This window comes from Anas acuta, chromosome 4, assembly GCF_963932015.1.
Source record: "Anas acuta chromosome 4, bAnaAcu1.1, whole genome shotgun sequence".
Lineage (NCBI taxonomy): Eukaryota > Metazoa > Chordata > Aves > Anseriformes > Anatidae > Anas > Anas acuta.
Genome location: NC_088982.1, coordinates 72,588,311 through 72,607,319, shown reverse-complemented (window position 1 = coordinate 72,607,319; position 19,009 = coordinate 72,588,311). Strand labels below are relative to the sequence as shown.

General features: G+C 57.2%; 1 protein-coding gene and 3 long non-coding RNA genes across 8 annotated transcripts in view; 2 read left to right on the top strand and 2 right to left on the bottom strand.

Moving 5' to 3' along the window:
- Nucleotides 1–14,221, top strand: PITX2 (paired like homeodomain 2). Of its 4 annotated transcripts, none has more exons than XM_068681977.1 (4): nucleotides 1–71; nucleotides 5,244–5,299; nucleotides 11,809–12,014; nucleotides 13,474–14,221. In XM_068681977.1, the coding sequence occupies exons 2-4, from the start codon at nucleotides 5,254–5,256 to the stop codon at nucleotides 14,035–14,037; spliced, it is 816 nt and encodes a 271-aa protein (XP_068538078.1). In that variant the 5' UTR covers nucleotides 1–71; nucleotides 5,244–5,253; the 3' UTR covers nucleotides 14,038–14,221. The 4 variants fall into 4 exon arrangements, with proteins under 4 accessions (XP_068538078.1, XP_068538077.1, XP_068538079.1 ...); XM_068681976.1 differs by lacking the exon at nucleotides 1–71 and adding an exon at nucleotides 2,874–3,014; XM_068681978.1 differs by lacking the exon at nucleotides 1–71 and adding an exon at nucleotides 10,514–10,764 and having other exon boundaries at nucleotides 5,244–5,315.
- LOC137856521 (uncharacterized) lies at nucleotides 1,701–2,826 on the bottom strand. Its single transcript, XR_011096535.1, has 2 exons — nucleotides 2,645–2,826; nucleotides 1,701–2,429 (listed from the first exon to the last, which is right to left on the bottom strand). It is a non-coding gene; the product is annotated as an uncharacterized lncRNA (long non-coding RNA).
- Nucleotides 12,287–15,541, bottom strand: LOC137856522 (uncharacterized). 2 transcript variants are annotated; one of them, XR_011096537.1, is made up of 3 exons: nucleotides 15,265–15,541; nucleotides 15,015–15,158; nucleotides 12,287–12,516 (listed from the first exon to the last, which is right to left on the bottom strand). It is a non-coding gene; the product is annotated as an uncharacterized lncRNA (long non-coding RNA). The 2 variants fall into 2 exon arrangements; XR_011096538.1 differs by lacking the exon at nucleotides 12,287–12,516 and adding an exon at nucleotides 14,610–14,911.
- Nucleotides 15,542–15,557: 16 nt separating this feature from the next.
- The window catches only part of LOC137856523 (uncharacterized), a 56,108-nt gene continuing 52,656 nt past the window's right edge, over nucleotides 15,558–19,009 (top strand). Inside the window, exon 1 of the long non-coding RNA XR_011096539.1 lies at nucleotides 15,558–15,774. This is a non-coding gene — a long non-coding RNA (uncharacterized lncRNA). The remainder of the gene's footprint in view (nucleotides 15,775–19,009) is intronic.

Below are 19,009 nucleotides of genomic sequence, written 5' to 3'. Positions count from 1 at the left end.
CCTGAACTTCTCTCGCCTTCGCACTGCCTCTCGCCGAGGAGCTGCCTTTTCTTGCTGGTCTCATGCCGGAGGTAAGCTCTCTGCTCGCAGATCTGTCGCCGTGCGGCTGCCACCCGGGGACACCGGCACCGGGCTGGCCCCGGGGAGCAGGGGCTCCGAGCAGCCCTGCGGTGCTGCCGCTGCCTCTTCTTCCCTCTCCTTCGGGAAAAAAAATAATATATATAATATATATATATAATAACGGGAGAGGGATCGAAGCGAGGACAAACAAACGCAGGAGTGGCGGTGCGGAGCTCGGGGTGCTGCGTGCTAACGGGGATCGCCCCGCTCCGCTTCGCACCCGGTCCTGGCTCCCCGTGCGCCCCGGTGGAAGCAGCCTGCTAACGAGCGGCAGCAAAACCCGGGACCTTTTAATTAGGGGACTCATTAGGGGACTCAATACGGACGTTTATACGTTCCTTTAGCTCGAGTGGTTAAGCGCTAATTTCGCAACGCTTATAAAAACCCGCCAGGCGCGGTCTTTTTCATTTATATGCAAATCGGTGGGTCCGCACGAAACGCTGAATTTTTGAACAATTATCGGCCGGCCGGACCAGCGGGTCGGAAACCAGCTCTGGGCAGGGAGAAAACCTGCGGGCAGCCCGGCAGATCGATAATGCCTGAGCGCGTTAAACGCGGCGAGCTGTAGGTATTTACCTACTCCTCCGCCGGCAGATAAGGAGCTCGGAGGGGTGGGAGGGGAGGCTGAGGGGGGCAGAGGGATAGGACTGCTTGCGAGGGCTGCGATCGCGGTCCAGGGATGAAGAAAGTAACTGGTGGGGAGCTGCCCCGCACTGCCCGGGATAACTCCCCTGTCCTCCGCTCCCTCGGCCGCTGGATGATGCCGAGGGATGCCTGAAACGCGGCGCTCCGGCCGGGCAGCGCCTGCCTGCTTTGGGTGGGTGGCCCGTTTCTTTCCTTTCTTAATTTTTTCTTTATTTTATTCCCTTCCATTTCCCCCGTTCCCGGGGCAAAACCCCGCCGGGAAGGCCGGGCAGGACGGAGGGAGGCCGGGGAAGGAGGGAGGCCGGAGAGGGTGCCAGCCCCTCGGGGGTGTCGGGGCCGGGGGGGCCGGGCTCTAAATACCGACACCGCGGCCTCCGCTCGGCCGGCCGGCTGCGATCACATTTATCGCCTCGACAGAAGGGGGGAGGAAAATGGAAATCCGGGTATTAAGTCGGCTCCGCGGTTTCCAGCCACCCTGGACCCCCTCTTCCCCGGCAGCATGGCTAATGTATTCCCCGGTGACTCCGGGCATTAATTAGTTGTTTAATAGGAGTATGACTAAAAATGTAAAAGAAGGATTAGGAGCGTGGAACGTATGTCCAGCTCCTTCCAAACCCGCTCTTGGAGGCGATGAAAATCCCCCAATCCCCCCCCCCAGGCTGATGTTTTCCCCGGGAGCCATTTGCATTGCCCACCAGCTGCTCTCACTTGGGCTCCGCGGGCGCGCAGCGGGGCAGGGGGGCGATGCGCCCCGAGGGGGCTGCGCACCCGCGCAACTCGTTGCCAGTTCTCGGGAACAGCCCGGCAGGAGCCGGGAATGCCGCCCGCTCCCTCGCCTTCCGCAGAAAGCGCCGGGAAAATGGATTTGGCTCGGCGGAGCGGCCCCAAGGACAGAAACGCGGGCAGCCAAGGACACGCTTAATTCATTTATTTCCTCCCCCCCCCCCTCCACCCCCATCCCCATCCCCACTGAAAACTCCCGTTTCACGTTTGCGCGGCCGGCGAGGGGAGCCCAAAGCCTCCGCTCCTCCTGTGCGTGTAAAATCTCTTTGCCCTTCCCGGAGGGAGGCTCGGCTTCCCGGAGCCCCCCTCGGGCAGCCTCCCCGCTCCTGCCCCTGCCCGACGGCAGCTCCGAGCCACCCCCGGCCGGGAGGGGTTCAAACGGATCAGGTGCAGCCTCCGAACTGGGAAAGCTCCTGATTTCTTTTTTTCCTTTTTTTTTTCCCCTTTTTTATTCCTTTTTCATTCATTTTTTTTATTCCTTTTTTTTTTCCTTTTTTTTTCCTTTTTTTTTTTTCCTTTTTTTTCCTTTTTTTTTTCCTTTTTTTTTTTTCCTTTTTTTTCCTTTTTTTTTCCCTTTTTTTTTTCCTTTTTTTTTTTTTTTGTTTTTCCCGGTGGTCCCTCTAGGAACAAAAACCCGCTGAAAAGCGCTGCGGGAGAAGCGATCGCTTCGCTCGGCTCTCAGCGAACACCCCCGGCTTCGTTAGGTTGGGAGGCATCGAAAGCGGCACGGAAACGAAATCGGCTTCCTCCCCGGCGCAACGTCGGTGTCGTTTTTGGGGGGGCAGAAGGGGGGGGAGAAGCAGCCGTGGCATTTTCTCTCCGGCATCCGTGAACGAGGCGCGGCGAAAGGCGCGGGGCAGCGGCGGGATTGCGGCTCTGCGCTGAGCGAGCGTGTCCGGGCGACACCCCGGGGGGGGTTAAAAATAACATCAAATAGAAAAAAAGTAAGAAAGATTAAAAGAAAAGGGGGAGCTGTGGGGCACCTCGCCACCTCGTCCTCGCACACACCTGGAACCAGGAGCGGGGAGGCTTTGCCCGCAGTGATTTGAGCCCCCAGGCGAGGTGCGGGGGGGGGGGCGCGGGGGTCCTCGCTCACCTCGCGTCTCCTCTGCCCACCGAACGCTGCTCCGGCCGCTGCTCCGCCGCCTCCTCGCCTTCTTCCTCCTCCTCCTCCTCCTCCTCCTCCTGCTTGCTGCTGCTCCTGCCCCCTTCGCCCTGCGCGCCCCGCGCAGCGCCGCGCAGCCGGGCCTCGCCGCGGGGGAGGCTGGCGGCCTCGGAGGAGGCTCCGTGACGTCAAGCCGGGGGCGGGGCGGGGGCCGGGGCCGGAGGGAGGCCGGGGAGGGAGGCCGGGAGGAGGCAGGGAGGCGGCGGAGGCTCCGCGGCCCCGCAGCCCAGCGCAGGAGCCCGCCGCGGCCCCGCCGCCCCCCCGGCACCACCGGCAGCAGCAGCGGAGCGAGGCCGGCCCGGTGAGTTAAAGGGGTAGGAGGGGGGGCAGAGGGGTCGGCTGCTCGTCCCCGGAGGCTGCCCGGGCTCGGGGGGTAGCAGCCGGCCCGCTCGAGCTTAATTTTGGCTTTTTTACCCCGCTCCGTCGTGCCGCTTGACCCCGGAGAGGAGGGCGCGGGGACGGGTCCCCGCCGTGCCACGGGGGGCGGGCAGCGGGGAGCCGGCCCCGCAACGCACAGCCCCAAAAAGCGGCCCTCGGAGGGCTCAAGGGGGGCCTGGGCCCGCTGTCGCCCCCGGGGAGCGGCGGGGCCCGGCTGCGGAGCGGGGAGGGCCCGCACGGAACCGACCCCCCCCCCCCCCCCGGGCAAAGCCTTGCGCCGAAATCGCCGGCCTCGTTATTTCGGGCGCCGCTGAGATATTTGCCGGGGGTGCTCGGCGTGTTTGTGTGTTTATTGATTTGTTTTCCTCGAAAGAATAGCGAAAGGTACGAAAAAGGAGGGGGGTGAAAAGAAGAAAAGAAAAAAAAAAAAAAGAAAAGAAAGAAAGAAATGTCGTGCGGCACCGCTTTGTTGTTCGCGTCCTGCAGTTTTTATAGTGGCCGGGCTGCGAGCAGGTTGTTCCTGAGCGGAGCCGGCCCAGCAAGAAGGGAAAAGGGGAAAGGAAGGGGAATGGGAATGGGAAAGGAAAGGGAAAGGAATGGAAAATGAATGGGAAAGGAAAAGGAAAAGAAATTGGAAAAGAGTGGAAAAAGAAAGGGAACGGGAAAGGAATGGAAAAGAAATGGGAAAGGGAAAGGAACGGAAAAAGGAAAGGAAAATGGATAGGAATTGGAAAGGAAAAGGAATAGGAATGGGAAGGAAAATTAAAAGGAATAGGAAAGGGAAGGGAAAAGAAAACGATTAGGAATGGGAAAGGAAAAGATAAAGAAAAGGAACAGGTAGGGAAAAGGAAAGGGAAAGGAAAGCTCGCCCGATGTGTGCGCTCGCTGGGGCTGCGAGTGTGGGGCTGCCGAAACGTTGAATTGCGAGCGGGGAGCGCACGAAATGGAAATGGAATGGAAAGCGGCGAGCGGAGCCGCTTTTAATTGAGGCGCCGGGCAGGAGACAATAGGAAAATGTTTCTCGCTCCTCCCGGCCCCGCTCTGCGCTGCGCTTTCCAAATTAAAAAAAAAAAAAATCTCAAATAAAGGGGGCCTGGAGGTGAGGCCGGAGCGGGCGGTGGCAGTGGCACCCGGCAGGGCTGTGCCCTGCGGGGGGACCGGGGAGCTTTGCAGGGCTCCGGGGGGACCGGGGAGTTTTGTAGGGCGGCGAGGAGCCGGGGCCGTCCCGGAGCAGGGGCGGGCGGCGCTTTTCTCGCCGCCGTCCCAAATAAATCGGGCGCGGCTCCTGCGCTAGGCCCGGCTGCCGGGGGAGCCGAGCTGCTCCCAGGCCGCGGGTAGAAACGCTGTGTCATATCGGGGCTCTCGGGACTCCCCGTTTTCCGCCCCTTTTCTTCCTTTTTTTCGTTGCTTATTATTTTTCCCCGGCCCCCTCTCCCCCGTGTGCCGCCCGGGGCCGCTCGCATGGCCGGGCAGCAGCGCGCTCCCTTCACCCGTCGGCAAGGAGGCGAAGGAGGAGGCTCGCCGAAATGATGGTGCCATGCAAATTTCCCCCCGAAATTACCATAAGTAAACATTTGAAGCCTGGGCTAATAAAATCCCATCTGTGTTACTTCATATCGAGTTAGTAGGGAGCTGCGATAATGAATTTTGTAATATCTCCCGAACAGACATCTCAATCAGGCGCTAATCCCGTGATTTTACTCCCCAAGCCTCGCCGGCCGGGGCAAGCACGGAGCCTCCGCGGCCGCGCATCTCCCTCCGGGCAGAGAGCCCCGCCGGTACCCTCGCCAGGGCTCCTCGGGCTGGGGGGCTGGCGACCCTCCTCCTCCTCCCCAAAAATTGAGAGGCGGAGGGAGGGAGGCCGAAGCTGCTTCCCAGCGGGGAGAGGCCGCTCGGGAGATGCGCGGGTCGCGCTGCGAGGCATCTCCTGGGCAGCTGGGCTTCTTGATTGCTGCTGCTACTACTATAATTGTTGCTGTTGTCGTTGTTATAATTATTCTCGTTATTATTATCGTTGTTATTATTATTCCTATTGTCGTTATTGCTATTATCGTTATTGCTGCTATCGTTGTTTCTTATGTATATGCCTTTTTCTTCACGGAGAGTGAGGAAAGCACACTTTTACCAACCCAGCGCCCTTCGTCTCTTGCAGATACCGGGTGATGGAGTCCAACTGCCGTAAGCTTGTCTCGGCCTGCGTCCAGCTAGGTAAGCCACACCATTTGCACCGCGGCCCCCTGCCCGGCCGGTGCGCAGCGGGGCGCGCAGCGCGGCGGGGATGCTCCGCTGCTCGTCGCCGCGCATCGGCCGCCGCTCGCCAGCCCGTCCCCCGTGTCCCCCCCTGTCCCCGGGGGTGCAGCCGGCCAACCCCCGGTCCCGGTGGTCGCTCGGTGGCCCCTCCGCGCCCCTCCGCGGGCCGGGAGGCTCCGCTGCGCTGCGCGCCCTCCTGCGCGGCACCACGGCGCCCTCTGCTGCCGCGCAAGGGGGGCGATGGGGGGGCTGCGGCTGCAGCTCCCCAAAAAGTGCGATCAGCGCTCCCCCCCCCGCGCACACGGCCGGTTTGGGGTTTTTGGCCCTTCCTTTCGGCCCCCAGCTCCCCAGCCCCAGGGGTCGGCACCCCCCTGGCGCAGGCACCTCCCGCGCCCCTTTTTGGGGAGCCGGGTGGGCGAGCCCGAGGGGCGGTAAAGCAAAACAGCAATGCAAACACATTACAAAGAAGAAAACAAGCGCTCTGTATTCCGAGAGACTGTTTAATCCAAGATAAACGTAATTTTGTTTAAATAAAATATATTAACCTGAATTAATAATACGGGAAACTAGACTGAATTAATAATGTACGTATTCCTGGTCTCGTGGTTAAACACTTCCTCGTAAGAACACTGCATTAACCCTGTTTGGCCAAACAGCTCGCTGTTGCTCGAACAACATGCAGGCGTTTGGGGAATAGCCACGTCCCATCCCGGTCCCACCCTCCCGCCGGGACCCGGGGCGCGGTTTGGGAGCCTCTCTGCAAGCCCCGGGAAGGGGAAGAAATGAGGCTAGAGGAAGGTTAGCGAGCGAAATCCGGGGTAATTCCAAACGGGGAGGCATTAGGAGCCAATAATTTTTAATCCCGGAAACATACGTGATATTAAATCGGGCGCAAATAGGCTTTACCGGGCCCTGGCAGTTCTTCCCTCCGCCCGTAATAAGTGTTAAATAATGTGGAAAGGAAGGGTGACATCGCTTTATATATGGTTTGGAAATAAGAAAGGCCTTTTTACCCTCCCCTGACTTCTCCTCCCGCTGAACAGGTGGTCTTAATCAAAGCCCTTAGCGCGATCTAATGGGAAAGTGGGGACCTTTCTGATATAATAAATTTATGAGCCCTTCCACGCCAGCTTTATTCGGCTAAGTATTTATAAAAGTAATAGCCACATACGCTCCCTGACATGGTAACTTTTACTTCCCCTGCCGAGAAACAAATGGTTATTTTCTTAACCATCAATTATGAAGCCGGATTATTGTCGTACACGTAAAATTTCCTGCCTCGTTACCGTATCAGGCAGCCTGCTTTTCTACCCGTCGGGCTGGAGGGGAAATCTCTATCTAAACACCTTTAATGCCATTCATTAGGAGAGAAGTCTGGAGTAACGCCGGGCTGCCTGGCCCCTAAAGCCTCCCGATGTGCGCCGCCTGGGCACAACCAAAATCGCGATTTTTTTCCTCCGATTCCGAGAGGGTTCAGCCGCGTTTTGTTAGTTTTTTTTTTGTTTGGTTGGGATTTTTTTTTTTTTTCGCCTCTTTGCTTCGCTTTGCGTTTAATTCCGGAGCGCCCGTTGGTTCCGCAGTGCCAGGACTTCGGCTTGAACGTCGGAAAAGGAAAAAGTCTCGTCCGTCTGTCGGCCCGATATAGGGGCAGGGCAAGCGGGCAGGGATTTGGGGGGGGGTGCCCTCTTCTGACAGCGAACCTTTTGGGAAATTGCCGCTGCGGGGAGGTGATTGCGCAAAACAGGCGCACAAGGCAGGCAGCCGCTCGCCGGCGCTATCGCTGATAACGGGGAAAATGGGAGATTTTGGGGCAAAACAGCGCTTCTGCGGGAAGAGGGAGAGAAACGGGGTGGGAGCTCCCCGGAGTGCGGCGAGGCTGCGGGAGAAGCGGCCCCGTGGCCGTCCGTGAACGGGGGGCACCCGAAATGCGGCGGGATGGAAATAATCCTGCGGCGAGGGGGTCGCCAAAAATCGGCTTCTGGGTGCCCGGCCCCGCACGGTTACGCCTCGGGAAGCACCCAGCGGGCTGGCAGGTTTCTGGGGGTTTTATTCCGACAACTTTGAGGTGGGGAAAGGGGGACGCCGAAATTATGGCCGTGTGCGCGGAGTTGTGCGTGTGGGAGCCGAATTCGTTGGGTGCCCGAGCTGTGCCGGAGGAATCCCTGCCAGAAATCGATAACGCGGGGACTGCTGAAGCAGCAGCCTCCCGAGATAAAGCGCTGAAATTACACACCGCCTTGTAGCACCAGCCGGCATCGCGAATTGATTGTTTCAACTCTTTTTAACAAAACAAAATCGTTCCTCGGGCTCGCTAGCCACTAACTTAGCACCGCCTTGAAAAATGAAAAAATAAAATAAAATTAAATTAAATTAAAAAAAAACAGCGCTGATTCAGCTAGAGCTCCGGAGAGAAGGTGCCCGGTGCCCTGGTGCAGCGGGGACCCGGCGGGCGCCCAGCTTGGCCAAAATAGAAATGCAAAATAGAAGTTATTCGATGCGCTTCCGACGTGTAATTTCTTTTTTTTATTATTATTATTTTTTTTTCTCTCTCCCCGCCGGCGTCTGAGGATAATATATGCAGCAGTTGTTAGCCTCACTCCAGGGAAAACTAAATGTATAACGAAAGCTTATTCGTGAGTAGGAATATACTAATGGAACAATCTGATGTCTTCTTAATCCTATGTAAAAAGCTCTGTAGTCTTCCTAATATTGACTGAATGGGTAATTAATGGCTCTTCATCTCGGAGAATACCCGGTAATCCGAGCTAGGCGAAAGACAACAAGCCAAAGGTAAAAGACAACAGGACTAGCTGGAGACTCCACAGAAGAACCGATTTATCCATTTAGGAGAGTATTACGCCTCGAAACAATGATCCCATAAGTAGATAAAGGAAAAGTGGGAAAATAAATACCTGCGGGCGGCCCCGCACCCCCCGGCACGGCGGCAGGGCTGGCACCGGCGGCGGGAGCTCGGGAAAACCCTCGGGAAAAACAGGATAAAGTAGGGGAGGGGAGGGGAGGATAGGATAAAGTAGGATAGAGTAGGGTAGGATAAAGTAGGGGAGGGTAGGATAAGGTAGGGTAGGATGGGATGGGATGGGATGGGATGGGATGGGATGGGATGGGATAGGATGGGATAGGATAGGATAGGATAGGATAGGATAGGATAGGATAGGATAGGATAGGATAGGATAGGAGAATAGAATAGAATAGAATAGAATAGAATAGAATAGAATAGAATAGAATAGAATAGAATAGAATAGAATAGAATAGAATAGAATAGAATAGAATAGAATAGAATAGAATAGAATAGAATAGAATAGAATAGAATAGAATAGAATAGAAGCAAGCACGGCCCGGTCGGTATGTGGGTGAGCCGAGCCCAGCAAGAGAAAAAAAAATTAAAAAAAAAATAGAAAAAAATAGAAAAAAGACTTTTGACGTTTTAATTGAAACCTTTACCGCTAATATATTACTTGGGCGACTACAATTAGGTTGTTTTTCGGTTGGCTGACAGCTTTTAAAATATGATTTCACTCGGGAAATAAAAGCTTCATGTGAGCTTATAGGTGGGTATTTTTGGATTTCCGTGATTTATGGTCACCATGACAACTACCGCTGCCGGGTGGCTCCCCTCCTGCCCGGGGTGGAGGAGTTTCGCCCTTCTCCCAAAGGGGAGGCCGGGGCCCCGTGTTACTTTTCCCAAAGTAACTAAAGCTGTATGAATACAAGAAAAAAAAAATAGAAATTGGGCTCGTTCGAAAGCTGCCGGGAGGGCTGCGCTCCTTACCTGAGCACCCCAAAAAGAAAGAAAGGAAAGGGAGGGGGGCACCGGATCCCCCATCCCTGCCTCCCCCCCTGCCCGGGGGGATGCCCGCGGCCCCCATACGGTGGGGAAGGGCCCGGGGGGGGTCTCTGGGTGCAGGAGCACGGCGGGATCGGGAGGCTGAGGAGAAACGGGGATCCGGTTGGTAAACAACTGGTGCGGAGCGGAGCCGGATTCATATTGACTTAGTTATAGGTCATCTGCTGCCGGTGCAAAGGGAGGAAATATTTACTTTACACATATACTTTATGATCTTGGGGGAATTAGAGGAAATTCAATAAGAAAACGGCTAGAATCATTTTAAACCCCCTATTTAAAAGACTTAAGCAAATTAGAGTCTTATCAGATTAAAATCCACTACAAATGTAAGAGCATTGTCTCCGTCGAAACGCTGTGGGGTCTGAGGGAAGAGATTCTTTGCCAAATCTCAGGGATAAAAACACGTCATTTAAACACCAGATAATGAGCAGAATGTAAATTAATTTAACCTTCTTTACTAACAGCCCCCGCGAAAGTAATACGGCTAATTCGGCGATAAGTAAGGAGGGAAGGGGAGGATGCGGATCTCCCGGGGACGTCGGCGACCGAGAGGGGGAAAGGGGAAAAACAGCGGGCGCGGGTGCGGTGATGGGGATGGGAATGGGAACGGGGACAGGGATGGGGACAGGGATGAGGATGGGAACGGGGTTGGGGCTGCGCTGCCCACCCGGGGGCGCCCAGCCCCGCGCCCCCCTCCCGGCCACCTCGTCCAGCGCCTCTCCCTCCTCGCCCCGCATCCCCCGCCGGGGCGCACACGGGGTCCGGGCTCTGGGGGCCGGCAGCCCCCCGAGGGGCTCGGGGCTCGGCGTGGGGATGCCCGGGGGGGCTCCGGCTCCCCCCGGCGGGGCGCGGGCGAGGCGGGGCGCGGGGCGGGGCGCGGAGCGGGGCGGGCGCGGAGCCCCGCGGAGGGGCGGAGAGGGGCGGGCGCGGGTGACGTGCCGAGCGGGGAAGGCCGCCGCCGGTTTAAGATGTCAGGCCAAGAGGGAAGCGGCTGAGCTGATGCGGTGCGGGGCTGGGGGGCGGCGCGGCGCGGGTCCCCGCCGAGCGCCCCGCCGAGCGCCGCCGAGCCCCCGCGGCGGGACGGGGGCCGCCGGCCGGGGAGCAGCGGGGGCGCCCTGACGGCTCTCGACGGAGCGGAGCCCCCCGATAGCTTGCCACCGTGTCCGTCCCCCCCCCGTCCTCTCCCCCGTCCCCGCCAGCGGGGGCTCCCGGCCGCCCCGCCGCCAGCCCCCCGAGCGGCCGCGGGTGCCCCCTTGCCCCCCGCCACCCCTTGGCGCACGCACGCCTCCTCCTGTCATCCCCCAATCCGGCGTCCTGTCGCCGATGAGCTGCATGAAGGACCCGTTAAGCCTGGAGCGCCTGGGAGCCGGGACTAAGCTGTGCTCCTCCTCACCTTCCTCCTCCTCCTCCTCTTCGTCGTCTTGCCACCACCACCACCAGCCCGCGCTGGCCATGGCGACGGCGCTGGCGCCGGGGCAGGCTCGCTCCTCCCTGGAGTCCGCCAAGCACCGGCTGGAGGTGCACACCATCTCCGACACCTCCAGCCCCGAGGCCGCAGGTAAGAGGGGGCGAGCGGCCGCGACCCCCAAGTCGCCCCCCTGCCCGGGAGCCCTTCGCAGAGCCCCGGTTCCCAGCCCCGGAGTGTGGGGTGGCGGCGGGGACACGTCTAGGGTGGGCGAGGGGTTTGGATGCAAGGGGAGAGCGGTGTGCGTACAGACGGGCGAGCAGTGTCCATGTAGAGGGCGAGTAATGTGGATAGAGACGGGCGAGTAATTTGGATACAAATTGTCGAGAAGTGTGGATGCGGACAGGCGAGTAATTGGGATGCAAATGGGAGAATAATGGGGATGCCGACGGGCGTAATGTGGATACAGACGGGCGAGTAATTTCGATACAAATGGGCGAGCAATGCGGCTACAGAAGGACGCGTGATTTGGATATAAATGGGCGAGCAGCGTGGATGCAGAGGGCGAGGAATTTGGCTACAGAAAGCGAGTAATGCGGATGCAAACGGGCAAGTAATTTCTACACAGAGGGCCAGTAATTTGGTTAAAACCGTGTGAATAGTGCGGGTGAAGAGGCGAATAATTTGGATACAGACGGGCGAGTAGTGTCCGTGTAGAGGACGAGTAGTGTGGATACAGACGGGCGAGTAGTGCGGATGCGGAGGCGAATAATTTGGATTCGGACGGGCTAGTAGGGTGTACGCGGGGGCGAGTAGTGCGAATACGAACGGGCGAGTAATGTGGATGTTGGGGGCGAGTAATCTGGATTCAGACGGGCGAGTAGTGGGGATGCGGGGGCGAGTGATTTGGACACGGCCGGGCCGCAGACGGGCGAACACCGCGGGCTCAGGCGGGCGAGCGACCGGGGCCGGGGGGCGAGCAAGCCACCGAGCCACGGGGCGACCCCGGCGGCTGCTGGCGCCCCGCGGGGAGCCCACCCTTGGGTGCCGGCGGCGGAGGCCGTCCCTGCGGGTTAATCATTTACCCAGCCTCTCTCGGGGCGAGGCTTCGGGGGCCGAGGTGAACTCGGTTTGGGTCCCGTCGTTGGTTTTTTTTTTTTCCTACACCCCCCCTTCTCCTCCTCCTCGCCCTTGCAGAGAAAGAGAAGAGCCAGCAGAGCAAAAGCGAGGATGCGGGGCCCGAGGACCCCTCCAAGAAGAAGAGGCAGCGGCGGCAGAGGACTCACTTCACCAGCCAGCAGCTGCAGGAGCTGGAGGCCACCTTCCAGCGGAATCGCTACCCGGACATGTCCACCCGGGAGGAGATCGCCGTCTGGACCAACCTCACCGAGGCCAGGGTTAGGGTGAGTGCCCGGCTCCGGCCGGCGGGGGTCGGGGGGGCGAAGGGGAGGGGGCCGAGCCGTTTGCAGCTGCTTTCGATTTCGGGTTGTGCGCCAGCTTCAGAGCCTTTGCACAAAAGCAGCGCGGAGCGGGACGTTTCTGTCAAGGCGAGACAGATTGGGATCTTTCTCTCTCTCTCTGGACTCCGGCTCGCTGCACGTTTCGCCCTCGCCGTGCGCCGCGTCCTGCTCCTTTTGATCGAAACCCTAATGAAAACATTAGCCAAGAAAGCGACTTGGAACAGGCTGCAACCTGCGCTGCCTCTAATGAGAAAAAGATGTAAAATACACAAGGGCTTTCGCTTCACTCGGAGGCGCTCCCGACGTGCCCTTCCTTGCGTTTGCTCCCGCGGTTGGTTTCACAATTCGACGAGCGCCTCGCCGCCCTTTCCCCCCTCCGAGATTTATGGGACCCAGCGCCGCGCTGCACAGATCCCCCAGGCCAGATCCTGCCCGCGTGCAAACGCTGCAGGGAAGAGGAAAAAAAATATATATTAAAATCATATTTTTTTAAAAAAAAAAACAAAAAGGGCCGAACCCCCAGATTTTCGGAAATCCCACCTCAATCCTTCTCTCCGCTTGGAGCAGGGCTGCAGGACAGGCGCCGGGGGCTGTCGGCTCGGGGCAGCCCCGGCCCTCCTGGGACCCCCCCCCCCCCAGGCCAGGGGGGGCTCGTGTAAACACCCGGGGGGGCTCCAATACACACAGCCGGCGGCTGCCCGACGGATCAGACACCCAGATGTGGATTGGGAAAGGGCACGTTTCCCCCATTGTCTGCGGGGAGGGTCCCTTAGATCTTCCTTAGCACGTTGTTAAAAGGCGATTTTCTTCTTCTCCCTTTTTTTTTTTTTTTCTCCCTTTTTTTTTTTTTTTCCTTTTTGCCAAAGAGCAGTCGAACAAGTTTGTTTAGAAGTGGTTTTCGGCTCTGGAAGCTTTCGCTCAGGAGGAACTTGTAGCTTTAACAAACTGAAGCAACGATTTATTAGTTGCTGGCTTCCCTCTCCCTCCCCGTAATAGGAAACATTGCCTTAAAATTCCGCCGCTTTCCAGGCGTTTTGCCCTCGCTTTTGCACTTTTTGTGTTTCCCCTGGACGACTGCAGTTTGGAATAAGCCAAGAAGGGAGGAAAAAAAAAAAAAAGAGAGAGAGAGAAACGAACAAAAAGCTAAGGAGCAGAGAAAGACGCGGCGCGGAGCGGGGGGCCCGGCCGTGCCCGGCGGCCCCGGGTGCGGGGATGCTCGGGGCCGGGGCAGCGATGCCGGGCTCCGTGGAGGAAGAGGAGGAGGAGGAGGAGAAGCCCACGGCCACCTGCGTGTCTGTAGGGCACGGAGACGCGGGGACGCGGCCCGGGCTGTGCTGGTTGGTGATGGTTTCCCACTAACCCGCGTCTCGCATCTCCCTTCCCTCTCCCCCCGTTCCCAAAGGTTTGGTTCAAGAACCGCCGAGCCAAATGGAGAAAGAGAGAAAGGAACCAGCAAGCCGAGCTGTGCAAAAACGGCTTCGGCCCCCAGTTTAACGGCCTGATGCAGCCCTACGACGACATGTACCCCGGCTACTCCTACAACAACTGGGCGGCCAAGGGCCTGACCTCCGCCTCCCTCTCCACCAAAAGCTTTCCCTTCTTCAACTCCATGAATGTCAACCCTCTGTCTTCTCAGAGCATGTTCTCCCCTCCAAACTCCATCTCCTCCATGAGTATGTCTTCAAGCATGGTACCCTCGGCGGTCACCGGGGTCCCCGGCTCCAGCCTCAACAGCCTGAATAACTTGAACAACTTGAGCAACCCCTCCCTGAATTCTGCCGTGCCAACGCCAGCCTGTCCTTATGCTCCTCCGACACCTCCGTACGTTTATAGGGACACATGTAACTCGAGCTTGGCGAGTCTGAGACTTAAAGCCAAGCAGCACTCCAGTTTTGGCTACGCCAGCGTGCAGAACCCCGCTTCCAACCTGAGTGCGTGCCAGTACGCCGTGGACAGACCCGTGTGAGACGCAGCAGCACAAAACACTGCATGGGAAGCCCTCCCCAAACCCCCCAGAGACTGAGAAACGCGCTAGAAAGTGATGGGCACTGGAGAGCGGAGAAAGGAGGAGAAAACAGAGAGAGGAAAAAAAAAAAAAAAAAAGAGAGAGGGAAAAAGGAGGGGGGGGGAGGAAAAAAAAAAAAAGGAAACCACTGAAATAAGATAGTTCCTTTGTTTTCAAAGGACCTCCTACAGATTCTGAGATCTTTCGCTAAGAGTATTTCAGCAGTTACAAGGACATATATATATATATATATGGACAAATGTTTGACTGGATATGATATGACATTTTAATGTTACTATAAGCTTGTTATTTTTTAAGTTTAGCATTGTTAACATAAAAATGACTGAAAGGATGTATATATATCGAAATGTCAAATTAATTTTATAAAAGCAGTTGTTAGTAATATCACAACAGTGTTTTTAAAAGGTTAGGCTTTAAAATAAAGCATGTTACACAGAAGCGATTAGGATTTTTTCGCTTGCGAGCAAGGGAATGTATATACTAAATGCGGCACTGTATGTTTCTAACATATAATTATTAAAAAACAAACAAAAAAAAAAACATTGTGTGAATATCAGTTTTAGAATAGTACCTCTGGTGGATGCAATGATGTTTCTGATATTGCAATGTAAAACATGCCCTGTGTATAACATTTCGTACAATATTCTTGTTTTCCTTTTCAGCGAACATGACAAATGTGTTTTATTTCATGGGAGTAAAAATATACAGCATACGCTTTTGTCTGGATTTTTATTTTTTTTTTCTTTCCGAGGGGCGCAGCGGTGACTCGTCTGCAGGGACTGACTTAGCTGCCACGGGACCTCGTCCCCCGAGCCTGATTGAGGGGCACTGGTTTAGGTTGTGGGAATAAATGGCAGCGTTTTTCGCGTGGAAAAAAAAAATATATATAAAAAAATAAACGTATAGGTAAAACTCACGCTGAGGTCGCATGCGAGAAGCGCTGCCTCCTGTGTGCGCCGGGCGGCCGGGCTGCCACTGCTCCCCTGCGCAGCCCCGAGAAAATGGATTATTTGACATCGCCAGCCCCGAAGTTGCTGTATCTCGAGCATAAATTTCTCCCGCTGTGAAGGAAGCTTTTATTACATTAAAGGAGAGGGAGGAGGGGAAGGGAGAGGGGGGGGGGCGAAGAAAGAAAAGAAAAAAAGCAAAGCCAGTTTGCAAACAAACCGCTCCCGTGCGAAATCATCTGTCCCCTCGGCCGCCCCCTGCGAGCACCTTCTCCCCGAAGCGGGGAGATCCTTCATGTAATATTACATTTCTGCTTCCAAATCCCCTTGCAGACATTAAGAGAAACAAAGAGCAGCCCAAATAACCGCAGCCCCGCCGAGCGCGGGGGGTGAGAGGTTAGCCCCGAGTTTCCTGCGCCTCGGCGCTGCGGCGTGTAGTTGAAGGGAAAGGTCGTGCTCTCGCGTGTTTTGTTTTAAATAATAGTGACCCATTAATTCTAAACCTGCTTGTTCGTGAAATTATACAGGATTATAGCTCGCCAGCTCCGGACAATGAAGGCAAATCAAGATGAATTGCCGCTCGGCCCTCCCATCGGCTCGCAGCCGGGCGGCCAGGAGGGGCCGGCGGGGGCGGGGGGCGGCCGCAGGGACATCGCCACCACCACCGCCACCACCACCGGCAGCGACACCGACACCGGCAGCGACACCGGCAGCGACTGCACGGGGCGAGGTGCGCGGGGGGCGGCCGGGAGCGAAGCCCCCGCGGCCTCCCGGGGGCCGTCGGGGCGCACGGGGGAGGATGGGGTGCGGGGAGCGGGGTGCGGGGTGCGGGACCTCCCCGTCCCCTGTTCCCTGTCCCCTGTCCCCCGTCCCTCCCCGCGGAGCTGGTTTCGTCCCCGAGGCCGGGGAGACCCGGAGGAAGGGGCGGTGGAAGGGGGGTGCCCGCCGGGGGGGGCCCAGGATGGACGGGGAGAGGAGCGGAGAGGGGAGAAAAAAGAGGGGAGAGGAAAAGGGGGAGAGGTCAGGCCCACAGAGAAACCTCTCCCCAACCCAAAAGCGGAGTCCCCAACCTCCTCTCTTCTCGTTTTCCCTTCTATTTATTTATTTATTATTTCCTACTTTTTTTTCTTTCTTTTTTTTTCCTTTTTTTTTTTTTTTTCCTTTTTTTAAATTTTTCCCGGCCCCCCGCCTCTCTCCGTGCTCTTTTCCCGTGTGCGAGCTGCGGGGTCGCGGTGCCGCTGGAGCTGCAGCCCCCGTGCTGGGGGGTGCGGTGGGGGGAGTGGGGGGAGGAAATTTGGGGTGTCCCCCCCCTTCTGAGGCCGCCTCTCCATGCCTCGCCGCCTCCCCGGCGAACTCCGCTCCCGTCGGTTTTCCTGCGCCGTGTCAACACCTCGCCAGGGTGAGTGCCGGGGGCTTGCGAAAATGTCCCCCTCCTCCTCCTCCTCTTCCTCCTCCTTCTCCTCCTACCGGGGCCGGGGACGACACCGGGGGCCGGAGCCAGACGGGTGCCCTCCTGCAGCCCCCCCCGAGCCGGGGGTGTCGGCTCCCTGCCTTCGCCCCGCCGCTCTTCTCCGTGCCATCGGCTATTTATAATCCTCCCCTCGCTCCATAAAATGCCTGTATATATATTTAGAAGACGTGCGTGCACGGAGGAAGAATATACATATCTTATATATATATATATCTACCCGTTTGGAATAATATATGTACCGTTTCCGGACCAAAAAAATATTGGATCAGAGTTTTCCACTCTACTGTGTAATGGCTCAAACGATGAAAAATCAACGTGACCGCTCAGAGAGGACATAAATCACTCCGAGTGTAATCTGAATTTCTCTTTCTCCCCCTAGCTGAAGCCTTGAGGGTCATCATTTTTCTGCGCCACTTGACCAAAGATATAATGTTTTGATTAGGTCGTAAATCAAAATCTTGGGTTGTGTGGTGTGTTTTTTTTTTTTTTTCTTCATTCTTTCTTGCTTGCCTTTTTTTTTTTCTTTTTTTTTTTTTTTTTTTTCGGGGGTTTTCCTCCTTATCAGCGGTGGCAGTGTGAACCTGGAACAATGGAGGCCGTAGAGAGGAGGTTGGAGGGGAGGGGTGGAAAACACAACGAAATGGGGACTCTGCACAACGCCCGCTGCGGGAAGCAGGGGGCGGGGGGCTCAAACAACATCCCCCAACCCCCCCCGACCCCTAGACACCCCCCCCGGCCTTCGGGGAAGGCCGCTCCCGGCCTCCCGCTGTGCCGTCTGCCCCCAATCCACATCCCCACATCCCGGCGCGCAACCCCTGCGCAACCCCCGCGCAGCCTCCGCCGCAAAGCCGGGGGGCTGCGGGGCTGCGGGGCGCTGAGCCCGCTGCTCTCTTTTGTTTTCGGCCGCCTCCCTGGCGCACTTTGAACCCTGGCGGTGTGCAGGGAGCAGCCCCGCTCCTGTCCCGCCGCAGTTCCCCCGGTGCCCGCTGCCTCCCTCCTTCCCCCTCTCTCCTCTCCGCCTTATTTTCCTGCCGCCCCTGGGTTTTCCCAAATCCCTCCCGCTCTTGCCCTACCTGCGCTTCTTTTTTTTTTTTTTTTTTTTTTGTCTACCTACGAAATAAAAGAGTTTTTACCCCCCTCGCTATAGACGCAGCAGCATTTTTGGAGGGAAGCCACCTCCTCGGGGAAACGGAGGCGCGCACCGGAGCCCGGGGCAGGGCTCGGGGACCCGTCCCGCGGGATGCGCGGCTGCGGGGCTGGGGCCCGAGCAGCCCCCCGAGGGGTGGGGATGGGGATGGGGCCGATTTGGGATCGAAGCCCACCTTCGCCTTGCTCAACGCCCGCCGTGGGACGCGTGTTTTGCGGGGGGACGTCTGAAATTTGCGCGCCCGGCCGAGGGGGTCGGTCAGTACAGCCCACGAAGGGTTTCCACCTCCGGGCTAACCGGCTGCCAAATTTTCATTTTCTATCTGCGAGCCCGGATCGGAATTAACCGCTCCGGACGGCCGCGTCTTCTCCTCGAGGAAGAAAATAGAGGGGAGTAGAAAAAGATCCTCCCCAAGTACAGGCAAAGCCTTTATTCCCAGCACTTTTATTTCGGAAGGTCTCCGAGGTCGGGTTTGGGGAGCTCGGCCGGGCAGCGCAGGGGATGCTCCGCGGCCAAGGCACCGGGACGGGGACAGGGGACAGGGACGGGGAAAAATTAAAGGAACAAATTAAAAGCCCCAAAGCAAAGCCCCCAGCAGCCCGCCTGCTCTTCTCCACCCGGGGTCCAGAGGGATGCTCGGTGGGCGCACCCGGACTCGGACACGCACCGGGTTCCCCTAAAACCCTCCCTGTCTGCTTCCATGAGATCTCGGCGAGGTTTTTCCCCTTCTCTCAGCCCTGCACCCGGTCGGCCCGAGGTGAACATCTACCGGCCGGAGCGGCCCCGCACGCTGCGGGGAGGAACGGGTCTTCTCCCGGCTTCCAGTAAAACGTCCCGTAAAGTCCACCTATAAATCTTGGTATGCGCTTCGCGTCCTGCCCTTGCGACGGGGTATTTGCCACCCCCATCCCCCCGCTCCCACCCTCCCCCCAAATCCCTCCTGCGGTCTTAACCCCGGCCCCGCACGGCCCGGGTGGGGCGTGGGGAGGGGGAGAGCCGCCCCCCGGTCCGGCACGGCACGGCACGGCACGGCCCTGCGGGGCTGCCCCCTCGCCCCCCTCGGCCCGATTGGGTGTGTGTGGGTCACGAAGAGATGCCCCTATATAGCAGCCAGACCCTATACGGCTCGGCCGGGCTGTCCGGTGCAAATTCGTTAGGTGGTTTTCTCTGGGTTAAATAGAAAAAAGAAAAAAAAAATGAAAGAGAAAAAAAATAAAAAGAAAAAAAAAAGAAAGAAAAGAAAAAAGAAAAAAAAAAAAAGATTATAAAAAGGATGAAAGGAAAAAAAAAAAAAGACAAAAAGGAAAAAAATAAATTAAAAAAAAAAAAAGGAAAAAGGAAAAAAGG

What these genes read in the sequence shown, in the direction of transcription:
- PITX2 (XM_068681978.1), top strand. Translation starts at nt 5,254, where the DNA reads ATGGAGTCCAACTGCCGTAAGCTTGTCTCGGCCTGCGTCCAGCTAGGT. An exon ending in CTAGGTAAGCCACACCATTT is followed by an intron (nt 5,316 to 10,513) that starts GCACCGCGGCCC and finishes CATCCCCCAATC; the next exon opens with CGGCGTCCTGTCGCCGATGA. An exon ending in TCACCGAGGCCAGGGTTAGG is followed by an intron (nt 12,015 to 13,473) that starts GTGAGTGCCCGG and finishes CCGTTCCCAAAG; the next exon opens with GTTTGGTTCAAGAACCGCCG.